Here is a 26,149-nt window from a genome sequence, read left to right as displayed (position 1 = left end):
GGGACTGCATCAACAGAGCACCGTGTGTGAGTTCACATGGTGTGTACCTGGGAGTGGGGCTGTGCCTGAGGGCTGTGGGTGCCCTGCGAGGGAGGGGCAGGGTGAGAGCTGGGTGGCTGTGGGCCTGCCGGCGCCTTTGTATGTCCGCGTGTTTCAGACTCTGTCAGCAGCTAGGAGTTTCTGTGTGTCTATAGGACTGTGTGTGTGTGTCTCTGGGTCGCTGCCTCGCTGTGTGTGTCTCGCTCTCCCTTGGCGGGGAGGGGATTGGTCACGCATGACTCATCTTGAACCGAGCGGGGCTCCAGCGGCAGGGCGGCCGACGCCACAGCTGGAGGGGGTGGAGGAGGGAGTGGAGGAGGAGGAGGAGGAGGAGGAGGAGGAGGAGGAGGAGGACGACTACCAGGAGGGGGAGAAAGAAGAGGAGGAGGAGAAGGAGGGGGCGGGGGCCTCTAAGTTTGTCGGGACCTTCTTCCGAGGCAGCGGCGGCGGCAGCCAAGGAGGCCGGGGCTGCGCGCGGGCCGGGGGCGGGGGCTGGGGCCGGGCCCGGAGCGGCGGAGCGGGCGCCTCGGCTCTCCTCCTGCTCCTGCTTCAGCCTCTGCTCCCGCTGAGGCCGTGGCCCCTCTCCGCGCGGCTCTCTGCGCTGCGCGCCCGCGGGGCCCGCGGCTCCCCGGCCCATGTACTGGAAGCATGAGAACGCCGCCCCGGCGCTGCCCGAGGGCTGCCGGCTGCCGGCCGAGGGCGGCCCCGCCGCCGACCAGGTGAGCTAGCCGGCGAGTGGCTGAGCGGCCCGGGCCGGGGCCAGGCAGGGGCCAGGCCCAGCTGGGGGGGCCGGGTGGCGGGCGGCCGCGGTTGGAGGGGTGCGGGGGTGCGCCTGAGAGTGTGTGTATGTGAGTGCGTGAGCGCACGCGAGCGCGGGGTGGGTGGGGGTCGCGGAAAGCGGGAACACATTATTCAAATGTTGGAGGAATTTCTCAAAAAGCGATTTAGCGAAGACACGGGAGAATCCAGAGGAGGCGAGGCGGGTGTTGTCCATCTGAACAGGCGCTGGTAGCGCCCCTGCGCCGGGGCTGGTGCGGGGAACGCGGAGGATCCCGACGCGGGGCCGTCCGGGCGCGCCGAGGGGCTGGAGGGTGTCTTTTCCTCCTCTTGGACGCCTCCGTGTTCTCTTTTTGGTTCCGTTTCGCCCCCGATCTTGCCCCCATTTTGCTCCGGGTTTCCTTCCGAGTGGCCCTCGAAAGGCACCTGAATCCGTGTCAACATCGCCGTGTCCATTTGGCCGCGCGCGGGGCGGGTGGGCTGATGCTCCCGCGCCCCGCTTTTTATTTTCCTCAAACACTCCCCCCCCCAATCTCCTTTTTATTTTCTTTCTCTCTTTTCTCCTTTTTGCATTTTGTGTCGAGAGGAGGAGAAGGGAGCAAGGAAGGGGGGGTGGGTAGAGGGAGAAAAAATTCGATTTTTAATTACTACCATTAAAAAATCAAATTTGCAATTCTTTGGGCGGCCTGATGGATCTCACTGATTGACAGTTGGAATTGACACTCTGGCTACCTCTTATCTTGGGCATTCACGACAATTTCTAATTGCAGGTAGTTTGTGTATGTGCGCGTGGTTTTTTTTTTTCCCCCTCGGAGGCTTGGATTGCAAGGGAACTAAGCGATTACTTCAAGAGCCACGGGTTAAGTGCAGGGAGAGGGGGAGAGAGAGGGAAAAAAATCCAATCCAAATTCAAATTGCTTCATTAGAGAGACACCGCTTTTGTGGGGAAGGGCTTTAAATGCCCACTACAAAGTTAGGACTCATTGTTCCGCGCTGGTTTATATAACAGGCGCGGGGAGGCGCTGGGTTTAGGCGGAGCGGAGCCAGCTCTGCAGCCGCCGCCGCCTGCGTCCCCTCTCCCCCTCCCCCAGGTGATGGCCCAGCCAGGGTCCGGCTGCAAAGCGACCGCCCGCTGCCTGGAAGGGACCGCTCCGCCCGCCATGGTGAGTTGGTTCGGCCCGGCCTTCGGTCCGCGGTCCGGCCCTAGGGACCTGGCCCGGCTTTCCGGCCCCAAACCGCTGCTCTGGCGCTGGGGGAACCCCCTGAGGGCGCCGCCCCTCTCGGAGCCTCAGTTTCCCCGGCCGAGAATGTGGGCTTTGGCCGCTCCCGACACCCAGGACGCGCGTGTTCATAGCTGAACCCGTCCCTTCCTCTCCAATAGGCTCCTCCACCCCAGTTCTCTAGCCCAGGGCGCGGCGTCTCGAGGGGAATGTCGTTGTCGATTGGTGCGCTGGGGCCCCAGATGGGTCTTGGAAGCAGCGGCAGCGCTGGGCCCCGGGCTCAGCGATCGGCTCTTCCTCTCCCCCACACCCCCACCGCAGGCTCAGTCGGACGCCGACACCCTGGCAGGCGCTCTGGACAAGGACGAGGGTCGGGCCTCCCCCTGTACACCCAGCACGCCATCGGTCTGCTCACCGCCCTCTGCCGCCTCTTCCGTGCCGTCCGCCGGCAAGAACATCTGCTCCAGCTGCGGCCTCGAGATCCTGGACCGGTATCTGCTCAAGGTGAAACAAGGGCGGGGTGTTGCGGGTGTGCTGGTGGGGTGTGGGTTGCAGTCCAGAAGGCTGCACTTTATGAGGAATACTGGCTGAGCCGCTGCCGGACCTTGGGGGCTTTGAGCCGGTCTCAGTGTCTCTCTGTGACCCCGGGGTCCCCGTCTGAAAAAACGGGAAGAGTTTGTTTCTACCTCCCTGAGCCTCAGGGTTACGGAAGGAAAGTGGGGGAGGTTACGGGCACCGTCAGCGCTCCAGCGTCTCTGCCTGCAGGGTGGCTGGGGTCTGGCGTGCGAAGAGGCCCGCACTGAGCCGCCCCCGCTCTGCCCCCTCCCCAGGTCAACAACCTCATCTGGCACGTGCGGTGCCTCGAGTGCTCCGTGTGCCGCACGTCGCTGAGACAGCAGAACAGCTGCTACATCAAGAATAAGGAAATCTTCTGCAAGATGGACTACTTCAGGTAGGCTGCGGCCGCCGGGCCAGCAGTGTGGCCGCAGGCAGGCCCCGGCGCACATGGTGCCTGGCTCCGGAGCCCCCGAGTCCGGAGCGCACTCCCGGCGCGCCGCGCCCGCCCAGCTGGCTCTCCGCGCCACGAATCGGGAGCTCCAGGCTTCGCGCCGGTGCCAGCACCGGTCTGGCCCGAGATCCGCCTCCTGTTCCTGCGGCCCACTCGGTTTCCGTCGCGTGTCTGGCTCTGTCTCCGGTCCTGCCTGAACCTCAGGCTCCAGTTCCTATCTCCAGCGCCTCGGTTGAGTTCGGATGTCCCGGCTCTGGCCCCAACCCGCTCGGATCCTAGCCTTGATCTGGCTGCCTCTCCAGTGCGCTCTGGCCTGGGTTCCAACCCTGCTCCGACTCCAGCCACGCCGGCGTCGCTCGCAGAGCGGGACCCTGAGCTGGGCTCCAGACTTGCCCGTCTCTGACCCCGGCTCCGCTCTGGGTTCGGGGCTGGCCCGGCCCCAAGCCCAAGTTTAGTATAGGTCTCAGATCTAACCCATATTCAAGCACCTCTTCCTAAGACCCAACCTCGGTCTCCAGTTCCGCCTTAACTTAGACCCTGGCGTCGCTCGAATGTCTGGGGTCCTGAGTGGGTCCCAGGCGTCTGTTCCAGTCCCAGCTACGTCATCGTTTCAGCCTGTCCCGAGTCTAGGCCGACTTTGGGGTGCCAGGACAGGAAGGGGGAGTGTAGGGCGCTGCAGCCCAGCGCGGAGTAGCATTACCCCGGGGTGCGCTCTCCCCCGGAGGCCGTGCCGAGTCCCGCGGGCTCGCGACTCCAGCGGAGCTCGTCCTTCCGTCGCGCCGCAGAGTCTCGGCTGCTGGCGCGCGCCTCGCTCCAAACCTAGAAGCTCCCGCCTGACCCGGCCATGGGGTCAAGTTCACTGCGAGGTCAGGGCGCACCGGCCACCCGCAGGATCTCTACGGGAAGCTGAACCAGGCCTGATGCCCGACCGCCGGGCCCACAGAGTCCTAAGAGTGTGGAGTGTGATTAGTTCCCGGAGGGGATGTCTGTTCCCAGGGGCTTTTTCAGGAAGGAGGGAAAACTACCCTCCTATAAACCCCACCACCACCTCCAGCGACCTCCCTTCCGTCTTCTCCCCGGCAGAGGCCATGATTTCAGTCTTCTTGGGAGGCAGGGAATGTGGTGGAAGTCAATGCACCCCTCCCCCCTCCCCTTTGAGCCTTCTGGGACTTGGAAAGAGAGGACCTTCCTTGAATCTCGGGGGAAGTTTGCAGCATTTTGGACTGGGATACTCTGGGGAAATCATAGGAAGCATGGTTTAAGAACTGGACTCTTGTTTAGTGTGGGTATGAAAGGATGTACAGCCAGGGTGTGCAGGTGTGTGGGGTCTCTACAAGGTGGCCTAGGAGTCAGCTTGCAAAACTGTATGTGTGTGTGTCTCGTTTGGATCTGCGTCCTGGCACTGAGGGAATGTGTCATTAAGCAAGGTCAGGGATGTGTGGACAGCATATGTGTTCCTTTGTGACATGCATTTGTCTTTTGGTTCACATGTAAGAGTGTGTGTCTATGTGTGAATGCCAGTGCACAAGAAGGTCAGGACAAGGTTACATATGGACAGGGATCTGGAGGTGAGAGGGTGAGGCTTCAGAACTACTGTGATTCCTCACCCTACCCCCTCCTCCTCTGAGGGGGCATTTCTGCTTAAGGCCTTAGCCCAGGCACTGAGGACTCAAGGGGTGTGAATGTGGATTTGTGGGTGTGTATGTGTATGGCAGAGCAGGGTTATTGTGTGGTATGCAGCCAGAGTGTGATGTCTCCCTGCACTATCCCATTGGCTATTGGCTGGCCAAGGCAGGAGTCCCTGTCTAGATACCTCCTTGTTCTAGGCCTGACCCCAGTTCAGCTTCCATTTGGGGGGCTCCTTGGGCTCATCAGCTATCCAGGGACAGAGAGCTCCAGCTTGGGAAATCCATCAGGGTGATATCTCAGCTTCCTCCTGTAGAGCAAGGCAGGACTGGACCCTAATCCTGGCTCTCCTGGTGATAACAGACCTGGCAGCCCTTATGAGCCACCTGCCCACATTTCCTTGCTGCTTCTCCAGCCCCAGCTCATGCCCAGGCTGGACCAAGCCTCCTCAAATGCTATGCTTACTAGACCTTCTAGGGCTGGTCAAAACTCAGATCCTGACCCCACTGTTCAGAGCCTCCACTGGCTCTGGAATCCCCCTTCCCACACTTTGGTGACGTGGAGTATGGACTGTGCAGCTATTTTGGGGAGAGGCAGAGACTGAGCTCCGTCAGGACAACATTGAACCACTGTGTGACCTTGGACAAATCACGGCATCTCTCTGCCCTCAGCCTCCTACTTCCAGGGTTGTCCCTCGGAGCTGCCGAAGAGGGAGTGAAAGGAGGAAGGCTCAGTAGAGGCTCCTTAAATGGCAAGTGATGTAGGTGTCTTGGTTATTACCATTGTCACCCTGGCTGGGTGGATGCTGGGCAGTTTGAGGAGCAAGGTCTGCCTGGAGGGATGGGGCTGGGCCATATCTGGGCTGAAGGTTCTGAGCCATAATCCTTTTCCAGTGACAAGAGTCCCCAGAGCAAAACTAAAACAGATTTTGGTTAAGAAAATGGAGTGAATAAAAGCTCACATTCCCTGAGAGGAGGGGAGAATTGTGGCTTCTGATCCTTTCTCCCCCAGCCAGGTCTCCCTGCAGGCATAACCCTTCCCTGGCAGCCCCACCTGTAAGAAAAATAATGAAACCCACAAAAAGGGAAAGGAAAAGCCGGCAGAGTGCCAGGCAGGGGCTATTGTCTGCTCTGAGCAGCAGCCCAGGCGCTGGGTGGCTGTTGGAAGGAAGGTCTTTCTCGAGAGAGCATCAATGATGGCATGGGAGGCAGAGTGCTCCTCTCAAGAGCTGGGGCTCAGGAAGACACCACGCTCTGAGATTCTCTAGCCCTCTGTTTCCTGAAGCCCAAGGTGGACTGGAGCATTCCGCCGAAGATAGGTCAATATCCTCATCAGAATGGGGGGAGAGAGAGCTCCGGGGTCTTATCCCCCACTGAAGGGTCTTCTAGGTTCCATCACCCATCTCACCCCTCCTTGTGGACCATCCTGCAGTCTCCTTAAGCAGACCCGAAAGTTAGAAGTTAGAAAGGCACTCCAAAGTCACCAAAGAGAAGCTTGGGAGTGGGGGTGGGGGAGGTTGGAGGTCTAGTGCAGTCCCTGGCTCATTTGCATTTTTGGGAGGGGTTGGTTTTCCACTGGCTGTTTGCCTTTGATAACAGGTTGCTGGACCCCTCTGTCCCAGCTTCTCCAACTCCCTCTTTAACAGGGACCTCCTTGTGGGTTCTAGCAGATTACCAGCTCCCCACCCTCTCTGAGTCCTAGCAGAAAAAAAGTTACCACCAGGGAAATATGATATGGCTTTTAATTTCTTCAAATTTTTGTTGTTGTTGTTGTTAAGACCATTTTTTCCTTCCATTTTCTTTGAAGAAGTAAAGGAAAAAACAGTGTTCCTCTCTGGGGCATTCGTATCAACCACAAGCTCAGGCAGCTTCCTCCCATCCACCTACCTGTAGCTGCTGCCCCCACATGGGTCATGGGCTGATCCACAGCGCTCTCCCGGCTCCCTCCGCCTCCTGAAGCATCATGCCCATTGTACAGTTGGAGAGACAGATATCCCGAGAGAGTGGCAGGTGAAGAATCCAGGGTCACACAGTGAGACAGAGAGTGGAAAAGGGGCTGGGCATGGGTGAGGACACTGGTCATCAGAAGCCAGGAGCTCATCTCGAAGCCAGGAACTGTGCTAACTCTTTTCATGCGTTATCCCATTGGATCCTCAGGTCCACCCTGAGATTATGATACTCTCGTATTCCTCACATTATAGGAGGGGAAACTGAGGCCCTTCAAGGTGAAGTCGCAGTAAGTGGCAGACCCTTGATAAGACCCAGGGCTGCCTGACTCCACCATCCCTGTGTCTAAACATTCAATACACTTGGCTTCTTCTATTGGTTAGCTACATCAGCAGCCCCTGTGGAATGGCAAAGACCCTTCTCTGCTGACCCCAAGATTCCTTGTCCAGTTCATTTGCCTTCACAATGGGAGCACCTCCTGGGTGCTGTGATGTGAGACTCCCTGGGTGGGATCTGGGAGCACTGGGGCAGGAATGGATCAACTTTGCCAGGATCAGGTCCCCATGGTCCCTGGCCCTCTTGCCTCCTGACCAGGGGAGAGGGGAGTAAAGAGTTAAGTGTGCTCCTGGAGTTTGTGGGCAAACTTCAGAGAGTGCCCTGGGCTGGCCACTGAAGCTTCCCCCTGAAGTTCCTGTCCCCTGGCCCAGTTGACTTAGGGCAAGACCCCAGCCTTCGCCTGCCTTCTGCCTAGAACCCAAGCTCCGACCGGAGAACCTTACCCCTTCCTTCCGGGCGAGGGTCCCGGGGAGGCTCAGAGCTGGGAAGCGACCCACCACCCTCGCAGAGAGCAGCCCAGCTGTTGGGGGACAGATGTTGAGGGAGCAGAGAAAGAAGTTAGGTGGGGGAGGGGCCTCAGGCCGGGGACCTCCGGGGTGCGGAGTGTTTTAACCTCTTAATTGCTGGTTCTGTTTTTTTTTCTCTGGCTTCTAAGAGTTTGCCTGGAAGAAAAGGAACAGAGGGGATATGCAGGGCTCCTCCTACAACCCCCCTTGTTTGCCTTATAGAATCTAAGGCCATCAGGGAAGCACCCTTTACTTAAAATAAGTGAACTCTGGTTTGCGTTTTCGGCACCCTGGCTCACTAGCTTCGGAATTAACATTGGCCTTCCCTCTCTGAGCGTCGGTTTCCTCCTGCAGAAAACGGGTAGCTTCAGGATGGGTACCGGGTCCTAGTGAAGCTCCCGTGGGCTCTTTCGTTGAGGCTCATTCAGCCAACTAATGATTTCTGAGCGCCTGCTGCGCATCCAGGGGGAGTAGGCCAGGAAAATGAGCTTCACTTGGTCAAGGGTGCACAGCTTCCTCCGCACAACCCGGCTACCAGCTGTGGGAGGAGAGAGGGCAAGGCGGTGCGTGGCGCCCACTCTAACGCTTTTCAGCAGTGAAGGTGTGCAGCATCTTTCCTGCAACTCTCCACGCCCAGAGCGCCTCTGTCCTTGGCGCCTTTGCCGGGAGGCGCACGCCGGAACCCAGAGAGGGGTGCTCTGGAGGCTGGGGCGGAGGGGTGGGGGGCGGTAGCCGCGCCCCCCAATCCCTTGGCGCTCGGATCACAGCTCCCAAACATCCTTTTCTTGAAGTTTCGTTTTCTCCGCCGCCAATTTCGCTGCTTCCGGAACCCGGTGGCTCAGGCCTCACAGCCCGCCTGGGAAGGAGTCTGTCCATTTGTCAGAGCCTCGATCCCGTGGGCCAACCCGCGCCCCTTTCTTTGTGCCGCTGATCCCTGCCCTGGATGGAGGACGCGCGTCGGGAGCGGCCTGCAACGCACCCAAAACTGCGTAATGATCCCATCCTCACCTCCATCCGAGGATCCAACTCGAATGATTTCGTTGACTGGGTCGAGCCACAGAGAGCGCGGGGAGATCCCAGGACTGGGGACAGCTCCTGGCATTTGGGGTGACTCGTGTGGGGGGTGTTGAGAAAATCGCGGCACCCACCTGGAATCAAGGGGATGGGAACGCTGTGAGCAGCACTGTAGGCTCAGAACCGCGCGGGCGTTTGGGCTTCGTGGAATGGGAGGATCAGGGGTGTGCGGAGTGTCTCCGACGCGCCCCTGGCAGAGGACGAGGAATCCCGCACAGCCAAGCGCGAGGATCTGGGATGCTACCCTGGCGTGGGGCACCGCCCGCGGTGCACGGAGACGACAGAGGGGAGGGAAGTCGCCTGGCTCTTCCCGTTCACTGGGGACGCACTCCCTGCCTTCCCGAACCCCCTGGGCCCCAAGCCCTGCGTGCCAGAGTTTCCAGGATCCAGGGCCTGGAGCGGGATCAGACCAAGCCCCTTTCCTGTTCATCACCCAGGATCCAGATCTTCTCGTCTCCAGTCTGGCTGCTCCTGCAGGTTCCAGGTACTGTTTGCACCTTGAAGAGGACCTCAACCCGGGCCCTACTCTGTGGTCTTGAGCTAGTCACTCGCCCGCTCTGAACCTCCCATTCCACCAGTGCAAAGTGGGTGCCAGAGCTCCCACCTCACTTGGTTACTGTGAAGCCGAGGTGTGCATTGAAGGCTTTGCACCCCAGGACCGGGGACTGCAGCAAGCCCTCTACCAGACTGTCAGCCCAACCTGGGGCGGCCTGTGGCAGGAATAGGCTGGGGCGGGCAAAGCGGGTTCTTCTCCCCTCCACCGAGGGATTGTGAACAGAGACCGCAGGATGTGCTGGGCCGTCCCCTGGGGAAGCCGGGTTTCCCAGGCAGGGAATCGCCTCTGTTTGGGGGGCGTTTGACCAGGCAAAGTCCTGCAGTGGGGTTTGAGCTAACTCTTTCTGGTTTCTGGTCCGAGACAGTAGCTTTGGGCTTCTTGGGGCGGGGATGTTTAACCAGAGCCCATCTGCTGGGCTGGTTCTCGCGCGCACTCACAGCGTTTCTGAGTGCTCGTGGGGATGGAAGTGTGCTGGCCCTGGGGACACAGAGGCACATCTTCTTGGTCCTCTCCCAGGAAGGCCTGGGGTGGGAGATCCAAGGAACCAGACGTCTACAGACCCTACAGACCGGTGTGACCAATGCGGAGAGGGTGGTGCTGGGGGAGCTGTGGCACTTTTCCTGGAGGGTGAGGGGGTGTGGGAAAAGGGATTGGCCCGTGCAAAGGCCGGGGGTGGGAAAATACTTCAGAGGGGGCCACGAAGACCTGGGAATGACCTTCCATTGTGGCTGCGGCTCATACTTGGGTTTGGAGTGGGAGATCTTGAGGAAGGTTAGGGAGGGGGAGATGAGCCTGACAGGATGTGGTTTGTTGGGCTTTGTAAACTCCAAGGGTCTTGGACCAGATCCCAAGGGTAGATTGGAGCCACCAAAAGATTTTAAGCAGGGCAGGCCAGGATTCGGTATGCATGCTGGGAACTTCACGGTGGCCACCCTGTGGAGGGTGGATTGGCAGGAGTGGGCCTGGGAAAAGGGAGATGAGAGCAGAGAGGGGTGCATGGTGGTAGCCTGACTTAGGAGGCCGCAGTGACAATGGAGAGGAGGAGATGGGTCCCGGAGATACTTAGGAAAGGAACCAACAGTTCTCATGGTTGGTTGGATGTGGGGTTGAGGAGAGGGAGGAGCGGATGAGTTAGGTTACTAAGCCTGAGCGGCTGGATGCGTGGTGGCACCACTCCCTGAAATGAACTGTGCACCAGAGAAAACTGAGGCTCGGAGCGTTCAGAAGGCTCACATCCACTTAAGGAGCAAGCATTCCCTGGTTCTCAGGGATCAGGCCTTGGGGTGACTTCTGGAACAGGGCGAAACAGACTCTGCTGCTTTCTGAGGGCTCCCAGTTTGGGGTGGAGGCAGCTGTACCCAAAATGCACTATAAAGGGGGAGGGAGAAAGGAAAGAGACAGAATCAAGAAAGCCTTAGGGCGGGAAGAAGAAGGCATTTGATCTTGGCTTTCTGTGTTTGTTTGTTTTTTACAACACTGTTAGAATGTATGGGGCTCCAGGGTCTGTGACTAGCTGGTTACTTAATAGACTGCCGCGCACTGAACAAATAGCAGCAGGCATTGCTGTTGTCATCTAGTTCAGCTCAGGACAAGGGAAATGAGAACTCAGAGGGGTTAAACAAGTCTCTCAGAGTCATCAAGCCAGTCATGCACGTCTGTCTATGCTGCTGAGAAACTCGGAGCTTCCCTACCACTGGGTTAGTTTATTCATCTCGGGCTTCTATCTTGCAAGCTGGGTGACCTGTGCAAGTGACTTAACTCCCCGGTCCCCATTTTCCTCATCTGAAAAATGAAGGTTAACTGGGATACTCAATATAAAACACTTAGAATCTTGCTGGGCACGTGGTAAGTGCTCAAAGATTTGCCTCTTCGTTATTACTATTATATTTGCCCTAACACATAATGTATTTTTATTGAGTAGATTGGTGTTATATGCAAATGTAAGTGATCATTGTAGAAAATTTGGAAAGTTCAGAAAAACACCAAGAAGGAAATAAAAACACCCACCAGCTCACTTTCTCAGGTAGATCTTGTCTGCAGGAGGGGGGAGAGTGGTGGATCCAGGCGTAGGGATATTTGTTAGCAAGTGACGGCTCCCAGGCCAGAAGCCTGGGTACAGGCTGGCTACTGGGTTTGGAGGGAGGAAGGGTGGCCTGTCTGAGCCTCGCCATCCCCTTCCCTGCCCCGGTGTCCCACAGCCGATTTGGGACCAAGTGCGCACGATGTGGCCGGCAGATCTACGCCAGTGACTGGGTGCGGCGGGCCCGCGGCAACGCCTACCATCTGGCCTGCTTCGCCTGCTTCTCGTGCAAGCGCCAGCTGTCCACGGGCGAGGAATTTGGTCTGGTTGAGGAGAAGGTGCTGTGCCGGATCCACTACGACACCATGATCGAGAATCTCAAGAGGGCCGCAGAGAACGGTACCCAACCCGCCCCGCCCAGCACCTGGCCACACCTCTGCCCTCAGCCCTACCCCGCCCCCCAGCACCCCAGGTACTGCCCACACGCCTCTAGGGACAGGTGCTCACCTTGTCACCTGGGGGCTGTGCAGGGAGCCCAGACTTCTGGCTCCACCGTTGGCTTGAGAGTCCGAGGTCACTGCCTGTCCCTGCAAATGTGTTTTCTCATCTGTAAAATGGGGCTTATGATAGGACCTTCTAAAGAGAGATGGGCTGATGTGTTGCACAGCCAGGAGGCAGTCAATGAACTCTAGAGATGATTCTCATAATGGGACAGCCTACTCCACTTTTGGACAGTGCTGGTTCGCCTGAGGGCTCATCCCCTCCAGCTGTCCTGGAGAAATGACCCGACCCTAGTCTCCCAACTCCCAAGCCATCAGCTCCAAGCCAGAGGTTTGGAGGTGGGGGTTTCATGCTGGATTGTGAAGAGTCTGGGGAGGGGAGCTCCAGGTTTGCTTCTGGCATGCTATTCTGACTTGGGAAGTTTCCTTTCCTCTCTGGGCTCCAGTCTCCCCATCTGTGCAAGATAGAGGGTGGACTAGAAAGATACCCCTAAATCTCTTCTGGTTCTGATATTATGATTCCCCAAGACACAATGGTCCAGGGACAGGGTCCAGGTCTTTCAGGGGTTTGTGGTGGCTGAATTACAGGTAGGTTGGGGGGTGGAAAGGGGGAGCAGAGGCTGGGCTGTAGGGGGGAGGAGGCAGGAACCCTTTCCATAATTCCCTTATCTGGATTTGTGAAAGCTGCTCACTTCTCTGTGACGTGGATTATTCTGTTATCCTTGCATCCCTAGGAAGTAGCTGGTGTATCCCCATTTTACAGGTGAGGAAACAGGCAGAGGTTATCTGCAGTATGTGACTGGCCAAAGGTTATACACTAGCATGTCTGCCTGACTCCAAGCCCAAGTTCTTAACCACCATACCATACCCCCCCCCCCCCATTCCCAAGCTCCGAGGCCCCTTAAATCAGACTTCTCCAAGCAAGGGAGACTGTTGGGATGTGGTTCCCTCTATGAGTTTAATTTTTCCATGGAAACAACAGGCACACCAATTGTTGTCCTGCTTGCTCTCCTAGGAGACGTTAATACCACAAAATGTCTTTCCCATCCACAGTGTCTCTGGGGAGGGGTGTGGGTTACCCTGCCTCAATTTCCATTCTGGGGACTAGCTAGGGATCCCCGGAGTGTTCCTGGCCAGGGCCACACCAGGGCCATCACTGTATCCTGCCAGGATTCAGACTAAGTGAATCTGGGGTACTATGTCCACCTGCAGTGAAGCTAGGCTAGAACCCCAGGAGTCACAGGTCTCCCCACACCATGGCCCATCAGTGACCCCAGGCTCCTTCCACACTTGGACCAAGTAGGACCATCCCTAGTCAGCCTTGCCAGTTAAATTCCTGCTCTCCCAGGCAGGCACCACTTTAGACTCCTACCAGGCAGAGGAGCTTGAAAGCTTGGGACCTTGGATCTTCTTTACTGAGGAGCCCGCAATTTTGGCTACTGTTTTACTTTTTAAACACACACACACACACACACAATCATAGAAAATTTAGAAAAGATGGTTAAGCAAAAAGAAAATAAAATCACTCCAGATGCCACCACCCCTTATATTTTAGTGTATATCTTCCAGATTTTTTTCTATGACTGTATCTTGGAGAATTTATTTTGTTGTTCCTCAACAGGGTGTTTTTTTTCTAATTAAAAAATACAATACATATGAACAGTAGTGGAACTGCTAGTGATATTTTGTTTTTTGTGCTTGACTGAAATTTCTGAGTTTTTAAAAAATTTTCTGAGTTTTTGATAAGGAGCAGGCATTACTTTTGTATTCAGAAAAATGAGATATTAAAAATAAAGGGGGAGTATATTTAGTGTGATTGTAAAAGTAATATAAGTGGAAAGAGAATAGCTAAATATAGTCCAGTTAACAAAATCAAACCTCAGAGAAGTAAGGTGACATATGATTGTAAAAACCTCCAAAGTTACAGAAATATTGAAAGTAGAATCTCCACAATTGCACTCCTGGGAGGAACCACTGCAACACCTTCCAAACTTTTTGCTTCCATACATTTAAAAATTTTATGTCCTCCCAACCTTTTTGCTTTTATCAAGTTTTACAAAATTAGGACCACACGTTTGTAGCCTGCTTGCTTACTCTTTTCATCAGCCTTTGATTTCCCCAGTTTAGCTTGGGGCGCTGGAGTCAGCCAGCTGTCAGAATACTAGAGTAAGGTCGGAACAGGGGCTTTCTTCTCTCTGAGCCTCAGTTTCCTCCGCTTTAAAGCAAGGATCATGTCACCCATCCTCAGGGCTGTGAGACGGGCATGGCACACCGTCTGATACGAGGCGGACGCTCAGAACTGAAAGCCCTTTGCCCAGGGACTAAGTTCAGAGACTAAGACCCTGGGGTCCCCGCCCCCAGCCAACTCCGCTACCTGCCCCTTCCTGGGACCAGCTCCCCCCACCCCCGTCCTTTTCAGGCTGCCGTTAGAAGAGATGCGGACGCGAGGTCAGCCACTTCTGTCGCCCCCAGGGAACGGCCTCACGCTGGAGGGGGCAGTGCCCTCGGAGCAGGACAGCCAGCCCAAGCCGGCCAAGAGAGCGCGGACGTCCTTTACCGCCGAGCAGTTGCAGGTACCCGGGGCGAGTGGCCGGCCGGTGCGGGCGGGGAGTCGGTGTGGGCGGGGCTGAGGGTCTCCTAGCCGCGCCTCTCCCGGACCACCCCTCCGACCGGTGGAGGGGCGGGGCTGTAGATGTCTGGGGCGGGGCCTCCAGGCCGGAGCCTCTGATTGGGCCAGGGCCCTGGAGACCTCCGCGTGCCGGTTCCTAACCCACCCCCGCCCCTTCCCGCGCTGGGCAGGTTATGCAGGCGCAGTTCGCGCAGGACAACAACCCCGACGCACAGACGCTGCAGAAGCTGGCGGACCTGACCGGCCTCAGCCGGAGGGTCATCCAGGTGGGGCCGGGGGAGGGCGGGGCCTTCGGGTCTGGGGCGGGGCCTAGGGGTCGGGGCGTGGGCCCTGGCAGCGCTCAGCAGGGCGGCAGCCCCGGGCGCACGAGGCCGCTTTCTTCTGGAAGCGACGAGGCAGTCCCATCTGGGTCCCCCGGTGGCGCGTCCGACCCTTGTCCGTGAGGTTGAGGCTGCTGAGGCTGTCGTTCCAGGTGTGGTTTCAAAACTGCCGGGCGCGTCATAAAAAACACACACCGCAGCATCCTGTGCCGCCCTCCGGGGCGCCGCCGTCCCGCCTCCCTTCCGCCCTATCCGACGACATCCACTACTCCCCATTCAGCAGCCCGGAGCGGGCGCGCATGGTCACCCTGCACGGCTACATTGAGAGTAAGTGATTGCGACACCCAGGCCGCCAGGTCTGCGGGAGAGGAGCGCGCGTGGGCGGCGGAGGCGTGGGGAGGCCTTACGGAGCTTCGTTGGGTGAAGATGTGAGCTTCGCAGTAACTAGGGGCTGGGGTGTGTGTGGGGGGGTTGTTACCTGGCTCTGCCTCAGTAGAAGCAAACATTCAACCATTCAACAAGAACTTTCCAAGCGCTGGTTCAGTACCGGGGCCGGGGGACTAGGGAAAGGGCAAGATGGGTCAAGTCCCTTGTTCTGGTGGAGCTTGCATTCTGGTGGGCGAGAAGACATGGAACAATAACCAGATAGATGAGCGTGTGTTTTAATTGCCGTGATTCCTGTAGGAAAGGTGCTGGGAGGGAGTGTGGAGATGCCACTCTCAAACAAGCTGAGAAGGGAATGATGTGTAGGATGAGTGAGACACCAGGAGTGGGAAATAGGAGTGCCCGGGTCAGAGGAACTGAGTGTAGGCAGGTCTACAGCCTGACACAGGCAGCGTGTGGCATTGGGTGCATCTGGGGTTGCAGAAGGCCAGTGTGGAGGGAATACTCAGGGCTGCGAGGCCAGGGGCAAATCACCTAACCACCTTAAACCTCACTTTCCCCATCTGTAAACTGGGACATTAACAATGCCTACCACACAGGGTTGTGAAAATCCACTCGTGTATTTGGTAGTTATTTTTGGAGTGCCTTTTGTATCCTGAGCACTAGGATACCATCACAGAACACAATAGACCAAGGTCTCTGTGCTTCTGGGGCTCACGTTCCAGGGCAGGACATGGGTGGAAAGACAATAAACTAATAGAGGAGGGAGGGCAGGCATGGCAGTGGGCACTGAGCACTGTGGGGAGATGGAGGGCAGTCACGGTGGAGTGAACTTTGAGCAGGAACCTGGAGGAGAGAGGGTGTAGTGATGTGCATTTCTGGGGGATACACATCAACGAATCTGCTATTGAGCAGGTGCTTATCACAGATTTCCTTTCCCTTCAAGGGCATTTCCATTGCTTGTTTCCTCAAAGCTGGGCGCGACCAGAAAAATAAAAGTGGCTACAATATACTCACAAACTCAAACCCTCTTTTCTGTGGCTCTAGTAAAAGGAAGAGGTCAGAGAGACACTGCTGTTTACTGAGCCCCTGCCATCTGCCAGGTGCTAACTATGTTTCTAAACATTAGAGATCACTATCCCGTTATACAGATGAGGAAACCAAGGGTGGGAACCCGTATTCTTTAACGATTGAGTGTGGGCTTTGATGTTAGGCTTAAGAGCCCACCCCTGCCACTTCCTGGCTGTGTGACACTGGGCAGGCTTCTTAGCTTCCCTGAATACCAGTTTCCTCCTCTGTAAAAGTGAAGACAATAAGGATACCTATCTCAAAGCAGTGTTGTGAGCATTCAATGAGATCATTGACTTAAGTCTTCAGCCTTTGGTAAGTGCTGGATAAGTATCAGCTGCTCTGTGATAGCGGTGGTGGTTCTGGTTGGCAGAGCTGAGGGTGCAGAGTCCTGCCTACTGCACCAGGCTGCCAAACTGTCTTTTTGTATTGTTACGGTTCTGAACCATCTGCTCAGTAGGAGGGACTTTTTCTCCCTTTCTCTTTAAAACAATGACTTTTGTTCAGGCTGCACAGAGCCGGGAGAAGATGTAGTTCTTCTGTTAAAGGCACCAAGGACCAGGGGCTCTCTAGGAGCCAGGAATTTGCCCTACCAGCTAGCATTTGCTGTGGAGTTAGTAATGGATCTAAGTGACTCCCTTGGGAGGGGGCCATGGCCTCCAGAGTCATGCCAGGACTCTGCCCTCACACATTGTAGGCCAAAGATCTGTCTTTGATGCCCAGAGACGGGGCTGAGGTGCCCTTCCCTCTCCACCTTGAGGTGGAACCCAGCTTGGGGCAGGAGCTGTCACGGGTACTTGGACCTGCTGCCTCTTGCTGCGTGACTGAAGGTCCCCTCGGCACTTTGCTTTGCAGGTAACTAAATCCATAGGCCCTGAGTTTCCTGGAGCCTTAGAGCTTAGAATCTGCTAAAAAACAAACAAACAAAAAACAAACAAACTTTGGAACTGGACCCCAGAAAAATGCACACACACACATAGTTTTCCAGGTCATCTCAGGCTGTTCATGGACTCCTAGAACACCCCAGGTTAAGAATTCCCAATCGTATACAACAGACGAGGGAACTTGGCCTCAGAAAGGCACAGTGACTTGTCCCCAGTTACATACCAATTGTAAATCTCTGGACAGAGCTGGGGTTGTTTGTTTGTTTGTTTGTTTTTTGTTACCAAAGTAGATGAAGTGCAGGGAGGAGGAAGCCATGGACTTTCCTACTGCAGTGGTAAAGAGGCTGAAACATGAGAAATTTGGGTCAGACATTAGATGGACTTTTCCCTCACAGTTTTAGATGTCAGAATAGGGTATGGAGACTTGGTCAACAAATATTTAAAGAGTACCTACTGGATGCCATGCCTCATTCTAGGTAGTGGAAATCCACAAAAATCTAGAAACTAGAAAACAGACAGAAATTCCTGTCTTCACTAGAGCATGCATTCTAGTTGGCAGAGATAGGGAGTGTGTGTGTGTGTGTGTGTGTTGGTGTTGGGTTGCAATTATTAACGGGGCGGCCAGGGAGAGCGTCATGAAGAAGGTGCCATAGGAGTGCAGAGTTCTCTCAGAGGTGTGTTTGGAAAGCTTAGGTGATACCTGGGAGGGAGATAAGGTACAAGGCACCAAGGGAGGCTCCTAATAGATGGGGTACAGCCTTGCATGTAGGAGGTGTTCAATACATATTCATTTATGAGTATTTGTTTATCAGTCAGCTGGAAAATTACATAGAACTCTATAGGTTACAAAGTCTTTCACATAGAGCGTTGCAACCAACCCTATTTAAATTTTCCCCAGGGTCAATCAGCTGGTAAGTAGCCGAGGTGAAAGTGGCCCAGGTGGGATCCTGCAGGGCGGCTGGGTATGGGCTCCAAGGCATCCTCTCATCCACAGGTCAGGTACAGTGCGGGCAGGTGCACTGCCGGCTGCCTTACACCGCACCCCCCGTCCACCTCAAAGCCGACATGGATGGGCCGCTCTCCAACCGGGGTGAGAAGGTAAATGGAGCCGGGTTGGGTCTGGTGGGTCAGAGCCATCCTGCGGGGAATGGGTTTCTGGCAGCATTCCTCATCACTGAGCGGGCACCGTGCCTCTCTGCCCAGCACGCTCTGTGCCACCCAGGCAGTCCCTCCAGCAGGTGCCGGTGTGTTCAATGTGCACAGCCCTCCTTGCAGGTCTGCACTGACAGCTGGCCTCCTCTTTTCCGGATTTCTGAATTTAGTTACTTTGCTCAAACTTTGTGGTTCCAGAGAGGGCTCATGTGACACACCACCCTGCCTCCCACCATCTCTCTGGTTCCTCCTACTTTCTCCTTTGTATTCCTGTCTGTTGGGAGTGAATATCCCCAGCTTGTGAGGCCCAGGGATAGCAGGTCAACAAGTGACCTTGGTCAACTGGCAAGGTCTCCTTTGTGGCATCCTGGTTTCTGGTTGTCTCCACCCTTAGGACTAAATATCCAGAAGGGTGCTTAGACAGCACCCAGTCCAGTGGCTTGAAAGTTTTGTTCTTAAGCACTGGAAACCTTTGTTAAATCTTTTCCATATCCCATAATGGAGATGAAAATGGATGGAGGTGCTTTGGGTGAAACTGCAGAGGGAGTTCTCCACCCCCTAAGCTCTAAGACACCTCCCACTTAGCCTGAAAGCCACTGCTTTAAGACACCTACCCCCATTTTAGAAAGGGGAAAAATTGAGGCTCAGGTAGCTCAAGGTCACAGAGCTTGAATGAAAACCTGTGCATTTACTCGTTCACTTATTCATTTATTCAGCTGACGTTTTCTATATGCTGACTGTGCCCGGGAGCCCTGCGTCAAAGTTGCCAAGAGCACAGAGATGAGGAAAGCATGGTCCCTGCCCTTGAGGAGGCCACGGTCTGAAGTTATAACACTGTGATCAACCTGAGGGGGGAGCCAAGGGAGCTGGGGGGTGGGGGTGCAGCTCAGGAAAGACACAAGGATGACTTCCTGGAGGAAGGCAATATCTAAGCCCAGGCCTGAAGGCTGAATCAGAGTTCCTGGGGAAGGCACGAGAGGCTCTCTCGGGGAACACCGAGCAACTCAGTGTTGCTGGCACACGGGCTTGGGAGGAAGAACAGAGGGCGGGGGCCTCGGGCTGCCAGGTGGAGGAATGTGGACTTGGTCTTGGGGCAGGAGTGGTCCCTGGGGGCCTGTCAGAAACATCACTGCAGTGGTCCTCAGAGAGGGAGGGAGCGCTGGGAGTCAGGGTGGTGGGCCACGGAGAGGGGGCCAGGGCCTTCAGGCTGGAAGGGCCCCCAGGGGCCCTTGAGTCCAGCAGAGCGTGGTTGGTGTTGCTGCGATTTTCGGAATCAGCTGGGGAGTCTGTAAAGATACAGATTTCCCAGCCTAGCCCCTGGAGAGCTGATGGTGAGGTCTGGGGCAGAAACCAGGGATCTGCTGGTGTAATAAATACCTAGCCCCTGTGATTCCGGCAGGCAGCCAGAGGTGAGGAGCACGCCTCCAGGACAGCCCCTCTTACTCTGCCTCCTGACTGAGCACCTACTCTGTGCTGGGCTCACTGCTGGGCATCATGGGGGAAGGTAAATGGTATGGAGGTACAGATAACCTAGCCCAGTGGTAGGCAAACTCATAGTCAACAGAGCCAAATATCAACAGTACAACGATTGAAATTTCTTTTGAGAGCCAAATGTTTTACATTTAAACTTCTTCTAACGCCACTTCTTCAAAATAGACTCGCCCAGGCCGTGGTATTTTGTGGAAGAGCCACACTCAAGGGGCCAAAGAGCCTCATGTGGCTCGTGAGCCGCAGTTTGCCGACCACGGACCTAGTTGAACAGATAGGTTTCTAAGTAACGGGTAGTGTTCAAGACAAAATCCCACAGCACTTGGTGATGGGTGAGCGCGTCTCCCAGGAAGGTCCCCTCTGGGACTGCCGTACTCAGTAGGAGCTGCTCCTCTGGTCACGGCAGAAACTTACACACATTGTCTGATGCCTCCCAACCCCTCTGTGGGTGTGAGGACGGCATCCCCATGGTAAAGATAAGACAGGCCCAGAGAGGCGACGACTTGGCCAGGGATGCAACGAGTCTCCGGAGTCCATCTCGATCAGTAACCATGTCCTTTCACGGAGCACTTTACAGTTTACACAGTGCTCTCTCCGACCTTGGCCCCTGGGAGGATAGTTACGTTGACTCCGTTTCACACCTGCAGACACTGGGGCTCAGACAGCAGTACTGGCCCAGGGCCACAGAGAGCGTGGGTAGGCCTGGCATCCATCCTAGGACTGCCTGCCTCAGAGCTGACCCTCCTGCAGGAGAGCATTCACCTCATCAGACCTGGGACAGGACTGCAGAGGCCAGCTGGCACGGCCCCTGTCCTCTGGGAACGTGTGGCTTAGAGCAAGCAGCGGGTAGCTGCAACCCAGGGTGACAGGGCACTTGAGGTGAGGGATGAACCTGGCCTTCAAGGACCCAGAAGAGGGAGTGAAAGTTCTAGGGGAGAAGCAGGGGATGAGGAGAAGGGCATTCCACGTTGGGAGCAGAGAACATGCTAGGCACAGAGGCATGCATGGAGGCGTCTGGATTTGAGGGACTAAGGGGTGTTTAGTGTGACTGAGGCCCAGGGAAGTGTGTGTGTGTGAGGGGGGGCACAGGGGTCACATAATGATGGGCCTGGACTGTTGGGTGAGGGGCTTGGGCGTTATCTGGAGGGGATTAGCCTTGGGAGTATTCAGGGCTGTGCTCAGAGCTTGGAGAGGAGCCCTGGCCTTCTGGTTGCTCAGCTAAGCTTGTGGTTATGTCTGGTTCAGCCTGAAGGATGAGCCAGCCTGGGCTCTGGCAGCTTTGGCTGTAGAAGGTTTCTGGCCCCTGGGTTTGGCTGCTGAGCCAGAGCTCTCTTGCTGGGATGCATCCCCAACTTCACATCCAGCAGCTCTGCAGAAAAATGCCCCCCCCCCTTCATGATCTTTCTCCCTCTCACTGTCAGGCCTTCCTGCCAACTCCGGGGGGCCTTTCCTGTCCACATCTTGACAAATCCCTGGGGGCTGGTGGGATGTGTGTGGGCAGTTGGTGCAGAACTGTATGGGCTTTCTCCCAAGTCACTCCAGGCCTGAGCCAGCCTAGCTCTAAGGAGACTTAGGACCCCTGGGGCAGGCCCCTGAACCCACTCATCGAGAGCATCACTGGCCTGGCCAGGAGAACGGTCCCTGAGCATTCAGGAGTAGCAGCCTCTGCCCCCGACCACATCTTCATTTGGCCACAAAAACCAGAACCACATTTCTTCCAAATCATGGCCCCCAGTCCCACAATTTCAGAACTTAGAAGGTGCTTAAAAATCAGGGCCGAGCTGTCACTGATAAGATGGAGAGACTGAGGCCCACAGAGGGGAGAGGTCTTACCGGAGAGTTTCCTTTAGTAAGAGCCCAGAGCCAGGTGTCCCGGAGGCCAGAGGAGAGCACCGCCCGAGGCTGGGCGAGTGGATGAGGCAATGTGGTGTGAGCTGAGTCAGGCAGACTCCGAATCCCAGTTCTGCCACCTCTCACTCTGAGACCTGGGCTTCTCTGAGCCTCAGTTCCTGTAGCCGCAAAATGGAGAAAATAATAGGTCCCACAGCCAAGCTTGTTGCTGAAAGCAAATGCCGTAATGTATGTAAAGAACCTAGCACAGCCCAACCAGTGTGGCTCAGTGGTTGAGCGTTGACCCAGGAACCAAGAGGTCTTCAGTTCGATTCCCGGTCAGGGCACATGGCCAGGTTGTGGGCTGGATCCTCAGTTGTGGGATGTGCAGTGGCAGCTGATAGATATTCTCTCCTATCAGTGTCTCTAAGTCTCTATCCTTCTCACTTCCTCTCTCTAAAAATCAGTAAAAATATTTAATGAAAAAAAGAACCTAGCACAGTGCCTGGTACACAGAAAGTAGCCGTAGATGGTGGTGATTGCTATGCTTTCCTCCATCTCCTCCTCACGGTAACCTATCTGGGCAAGTAACCTTCCTGATCAGAAAATGAACAGCCATATGGCTGTACCCACTTGATGTCCCGGGAACAATTAGCTGTGGTCCACCTGACCCTTTACGGAGACATCACATTGACCAGACAGCCAGGAATCCTTGACCTGACCTTCAGGGAGCGGGCTGTGTCAGCAGCGTGAGAAGTCAGCCAGGTGCTTTGGGTGGAAGAGGAGAGGGACAGGGGCAGACAGTCCCTGATCACTCACTGTGCGTCAGGTACCTGGCCTCTCTCAGCCACCTGCCTCTCGGCTTTGTGCGCATGAACTGCTTGGCCCGTTGCGTGGTGTGTCATAAGCATGATGACAGCTGCCGTGGTGATCGTGGAGAGGTAGAGGTGGTGTGACATAATGGAGAGAGCCCGCTCTGGAGCCAGGCCTGGGCTACAGTGCGGGGTCCGCCTCCTCCTAGCTGTGCGACCTATCCGCGGCTCACTGATTTTCACCTCTCTGAGCATCAGTGACCTCCCCTATAAAATGGAGATAACGGTGGGACACCTTCAAGGGATTGTGATGGGGCTCCACAATGCAGGTCAGGCGCTTTCCGCAGTGCCGGGTGCCGGGTGCAGTGCCCAGCGTTTCTCACTGAATCCTCCCCATCCTGAGAGAGAGAGGTCTTGTCATCCCCATTTTACAGATGAGGAAACAGGCTCAGAGAGGTGAAGTGAGTTGCCCAAGGTCCACAGCAAGTAAGTACCAGAGCCAGGATTTGAACCCAGATCTGGGCCCTGGGCCATCCGCATTCTCTGTGCCTTCAAGGACCTCTGGGGAGCTACTGGAGGGGCAGGCCCCCTGCTCAGCCACCTCCCACACCCTCCTTCCGCAGGTCATCCTTTTTCAGTACTGATGCTCCCTGCACTTGCGCATCTGTCCATGGGCACGCCACAGCTGTCCCTCAGCCGCTGAAATGCAGTGTCCGAGCGCTGCCAGGAATCCACCCACCTCTGCATCCACCCCTCATCTGCCACCCCGCCTGCCACCAGCTGGGCCCGTGGGCCTGGCTGTCCCCTCTCCTGCTGAGAACCAGAACCCGCCAGGAGCACCGCGGAGTCCTCCTCTTGGAAGGCAGAGCTCCCTGAAATTTGGAATCGGTGAAAACAACGGTCCAGTTTTTCCATTTAGATGGGACTCATCTTCAGCTGAAGCTGATTACCATAGCAAAAGGCCGGATTGGATTGTGCAACGCCAACAGCCTTCTAATTTACAGGTTTTCTTTCCTCCCATGTTGGCCTTTACTCACTACTTCCTTGGAACCATCTCTGAATTCTGAAAGCCGAAAACCCCCCGTGTTATCCACTCTGTTGCTTTTGTCTGGAAAACTCTACAGTGTCTGTGGGATGTCCCCAAAGGAAAGCTTGTGTTCTAATTTTATCATTTCCATCTGTCTGGTTCTGTCAAGTTAAAGAGAGAAAAGAGAACACTGACCAACCCTGAGAGGCCCAGAAGGACAGAGATGGAGGCCTGCCCAGACCAGGAGGCGGGGGATAGGCAGGGGCTGGGAGGCACAACGACACCCATTGGTTTGGAGCTTGAGGAGAAGGATGTGGCACATTGGGCTGGGAGAGGAGAGCGAAAACTCGGGGTATAAGTGGGAGACCCTCTTCCTACCTAGTTATCCAGCACATATGTATACAGGTGACATCACAGAGATGGTGTTTGAACTATGTGATGACATTTCCAAATGTTTGGGCAGGTTAGAATTGGGGGCCCTTTTTGGCCACTCATGGACTCCTAGTAGGGGTGCTTGCGACACGTCTTTTTTGGGGGGACCTCTCATGGAGGGCTGGGGAACAGAGCCCAGGGGAATGGCAGTCAGAATGTTAACTCTGGACCCATATCTGAATAGAGAGAGGGTGCCCTATGCCTAGTTGAGCGTGTCAAGCCCAAGATTCCAGCTGGCCCCTCTGGGCTTCCCCACCCACTCCCGAGAACAGAGGCCAGACACAGCTGTGCTCATACCCACCCTGTCCTGCTGCAACTCTTCAACCCCAAACAAAAGGGCTTGGGCTACACAAGACCATAATTTATGTTTTCAGGGGGACACCCATTTGTCCCAAGTTTATTGTGATTTTACAAGTACTTTGTGTCCTGATGCATTTCCCACTAGAGGCTGCTAGCAAGCCTGGCTTAGTCCAAGTCCTCCTTCCTGCTCTGGTGAACCTGGTATGTTGCCTTTGGAAGGAGACTCTAGGACGGGGAAAGCAAGCCCCTGGCACATATGCATCGACTGTCCCTGCTTTTACCCAGGGCAGACTTTGCTAGTCAATTACAGTGTCCTGTGTTACTGAGTCTGGAGATGGTTTCAGAATTCAGATGTTTGAAGTTGGCACTTACCATGAAAGCCTATACAGTATGTCATCCTTGCTCTGGGATCTGGAGAAAGGCGAGGCCTGGGTGCAGCCCGAGAAGGGGACCTGCTTCCTTTCCCTTCTGAAGATGGTTCCAGATGGCTCAGGGCAAAGAGAAGGCACCACTCGGAATGCGGTCAGCACAGCTCAGTTCAGAACTCATCCGGTGAATAACGTGTACCTGGCCCTGTTCTGGGGGCTGATGCTAACAGGAGCGGTGTGGGCCTGATCCCTGGTCTTGGGGAACTTTGATTTTTGCTCCTGAGGCCCCAAGAGCAACCATGTAGTCGATGGCCAGTTGCACCTGACCCAGGGTCACCCAATACCCACTCTGCCTTGGGGCTCCCCCAGGGTCTGTTCCTTGCGTGGATCACGTGGTCGTAGCATGTTGCAGTTCAGACATGTCTCCACTAGCCTGTTAGAGCAGCCTGGGAATGTACAGGCCATCGAGACTATTTATTTAAATACAAAAGGGGAAAAGATACACACACATACATGGAAAAATATTGTAAGCACTTTTTTGTAAAACCAATGTTTGTTTTGTTACATACCTTTCATGTTGTGCTTTGTAAATGTCTTATTTGTGTAATAAATAAAGTTAATGCAAGTAGAAGTGCTGGCACTTAAATCCAGAACGCGATGGGATTCCATTTCTTTCCTGCTCTCTTCAAGGCCCAGGCCCCTGGACCCCAGTGCAGTCCCCTTCCTGGAAAATGGGTGCTGTTTCCCAGTTAGTAAACTGACTGTCATAAAGGCGTGACGGCGGGCTTCTTCTCTAATGTAAGCTTTGTGGGAAAGCTGGCTGCTGTCCTCTGTCCCACTCCTGTGCTGGCTCGCACTGTGGGACTCTGAGAAGAGCCCAGCCGAGCCTATGGTGCCCTGGAGGAGCTTTTGATCTGGCAAATGCTGGGAACAGACAGATCCCACCAACATGGTGTGAGAGCCAAGGGGATCTAATTGGATGAGGAGTTCACAGAATAGCTGCAGAAGAGGTGTTGGTGGGGGGGTTAGGGAGGGCGGCACAGAGGAGCCTGTTTGGAAGATGGGGGAGAATTTGATATGTTGATGTGAAGGGAGCTAGGGCTTGAACTTGGGCACAAGTCCCGGTCTCATGCTGGCCTCGCTAGGTTCCAGAGCCACCATGTAATCTGTAATCTGGGGAGTGAGAGAGTACCTTTCTGCTGGCTGCCACTATTATTATTATTATCATCATCATCAGAACAGTTTATTCAAGCCAAAGCTCTGCAGGAGAGGAGAGGCGTGGCCAGCACCTCCCCCATGCCAGGCGCCATGGCCCTGCGCAGTTGCCTGTAAACCTCAGCTCAGGGTGTACAAGGCCATCGCTCCTGCAGGGCCCTCCCTTTATTTTATTGGTTGTTGCACCTCCCATCCCTGACCCCATCTCTGCCTCTTCCCCCTCCACCCACCTATTTGTCAAATGTCGATTTAGATATATATGTGTCTTTGAAAATAGTTTAGTTTTGTGTGTGTGTTTGCATGAATGGATGTAATTTCTGTTTTCAAAACCCAGTTTGGAACTCCCCAGTGGGGCTCCACCCTACCATTCTACTGAGGTGTTGTTGCGCCAGAGGAGAGAGGTGACCCCCCAGGACCCCTCCGTGATGTAGCTGAGTGGGCCCAGGCTTCCCTCTGACTCCTGACTCTGCCCAGCACGCCACCTCTGGCTCCCTAGTTTGAGGGCCAGTTTCCTGGCTCCACCAAGTCCTCCCAGGCCTGACTCCCTCTTGGGCAGCTCCTGGTGAGCCATGGGACAAGGCACAGGAGCCTGCAAGATCCAGCAGCCTCTAAGGAGGGACAGCTATACAAA

At 55.4% G+C, this 26,149-nt stretch overlaps 1 protein-coding gene across 2 annotated transcripts; it reads left to right on the top strand.

Moving 5' to 3' along the window:
- The first annotated feature begins 471 nt into the window (after positions 1-471).
- LHX6 (LIM homeobox 6) lies at positions 472-24,924 on the top strand. 2 transcript variants are annotated; one of them, XM_079789792.1, is made up of 10 exons: positions 472-758; positions 1,908-1,979; positions 2,358-2,540; positions 2,867-2,988; positions 11,288-11,508; positions 14,082-14,182; positions 14,409-14,504; positions 14,711-14,885; positions 17,889-17,984; positions 22,800-24,924. In XM_079789792.1, the coding sequence occupies exons 1-10, from the start codon at positions 675-677 to the stop codon at positions 22,877-22,879; spliced, it is 1,230 nt and encodes a 409-aa protein (XP_079645918.1). In that variant the 5' UTR covers positions 472-674; the 3' UTR covers positions 22,880-24,924. The 2 variants fall into 2 exon arrangements, with proteins under 2 accessions (XP_079645918.1, XP_079645919.1); XM_079789793.1 differs by having other exon boundaries at positions 17,889-17,992.
- The last annotated feature ends 1,225 nt before the right edge of the window (positions 24,925-26,149 follow it).

The sequence above is a fragment of the Cnephaeus nilssonii genome (genome assembly GCF_951640355.1).
Source record: "Cnephaeus nilssonii genome assembly, chromosome: 14".
Classification (NCBI taxonomy): domain Eukaryota; kingdom Metazoa; phylum Chordata; class Mammalia; order Chiroptera; family Vespertilionidae; genus Cnephaeus; species Cnephaeus nilssonii.
This window is presented reverse-complemented; position numbering and strand designations above follow the sequence as displayed.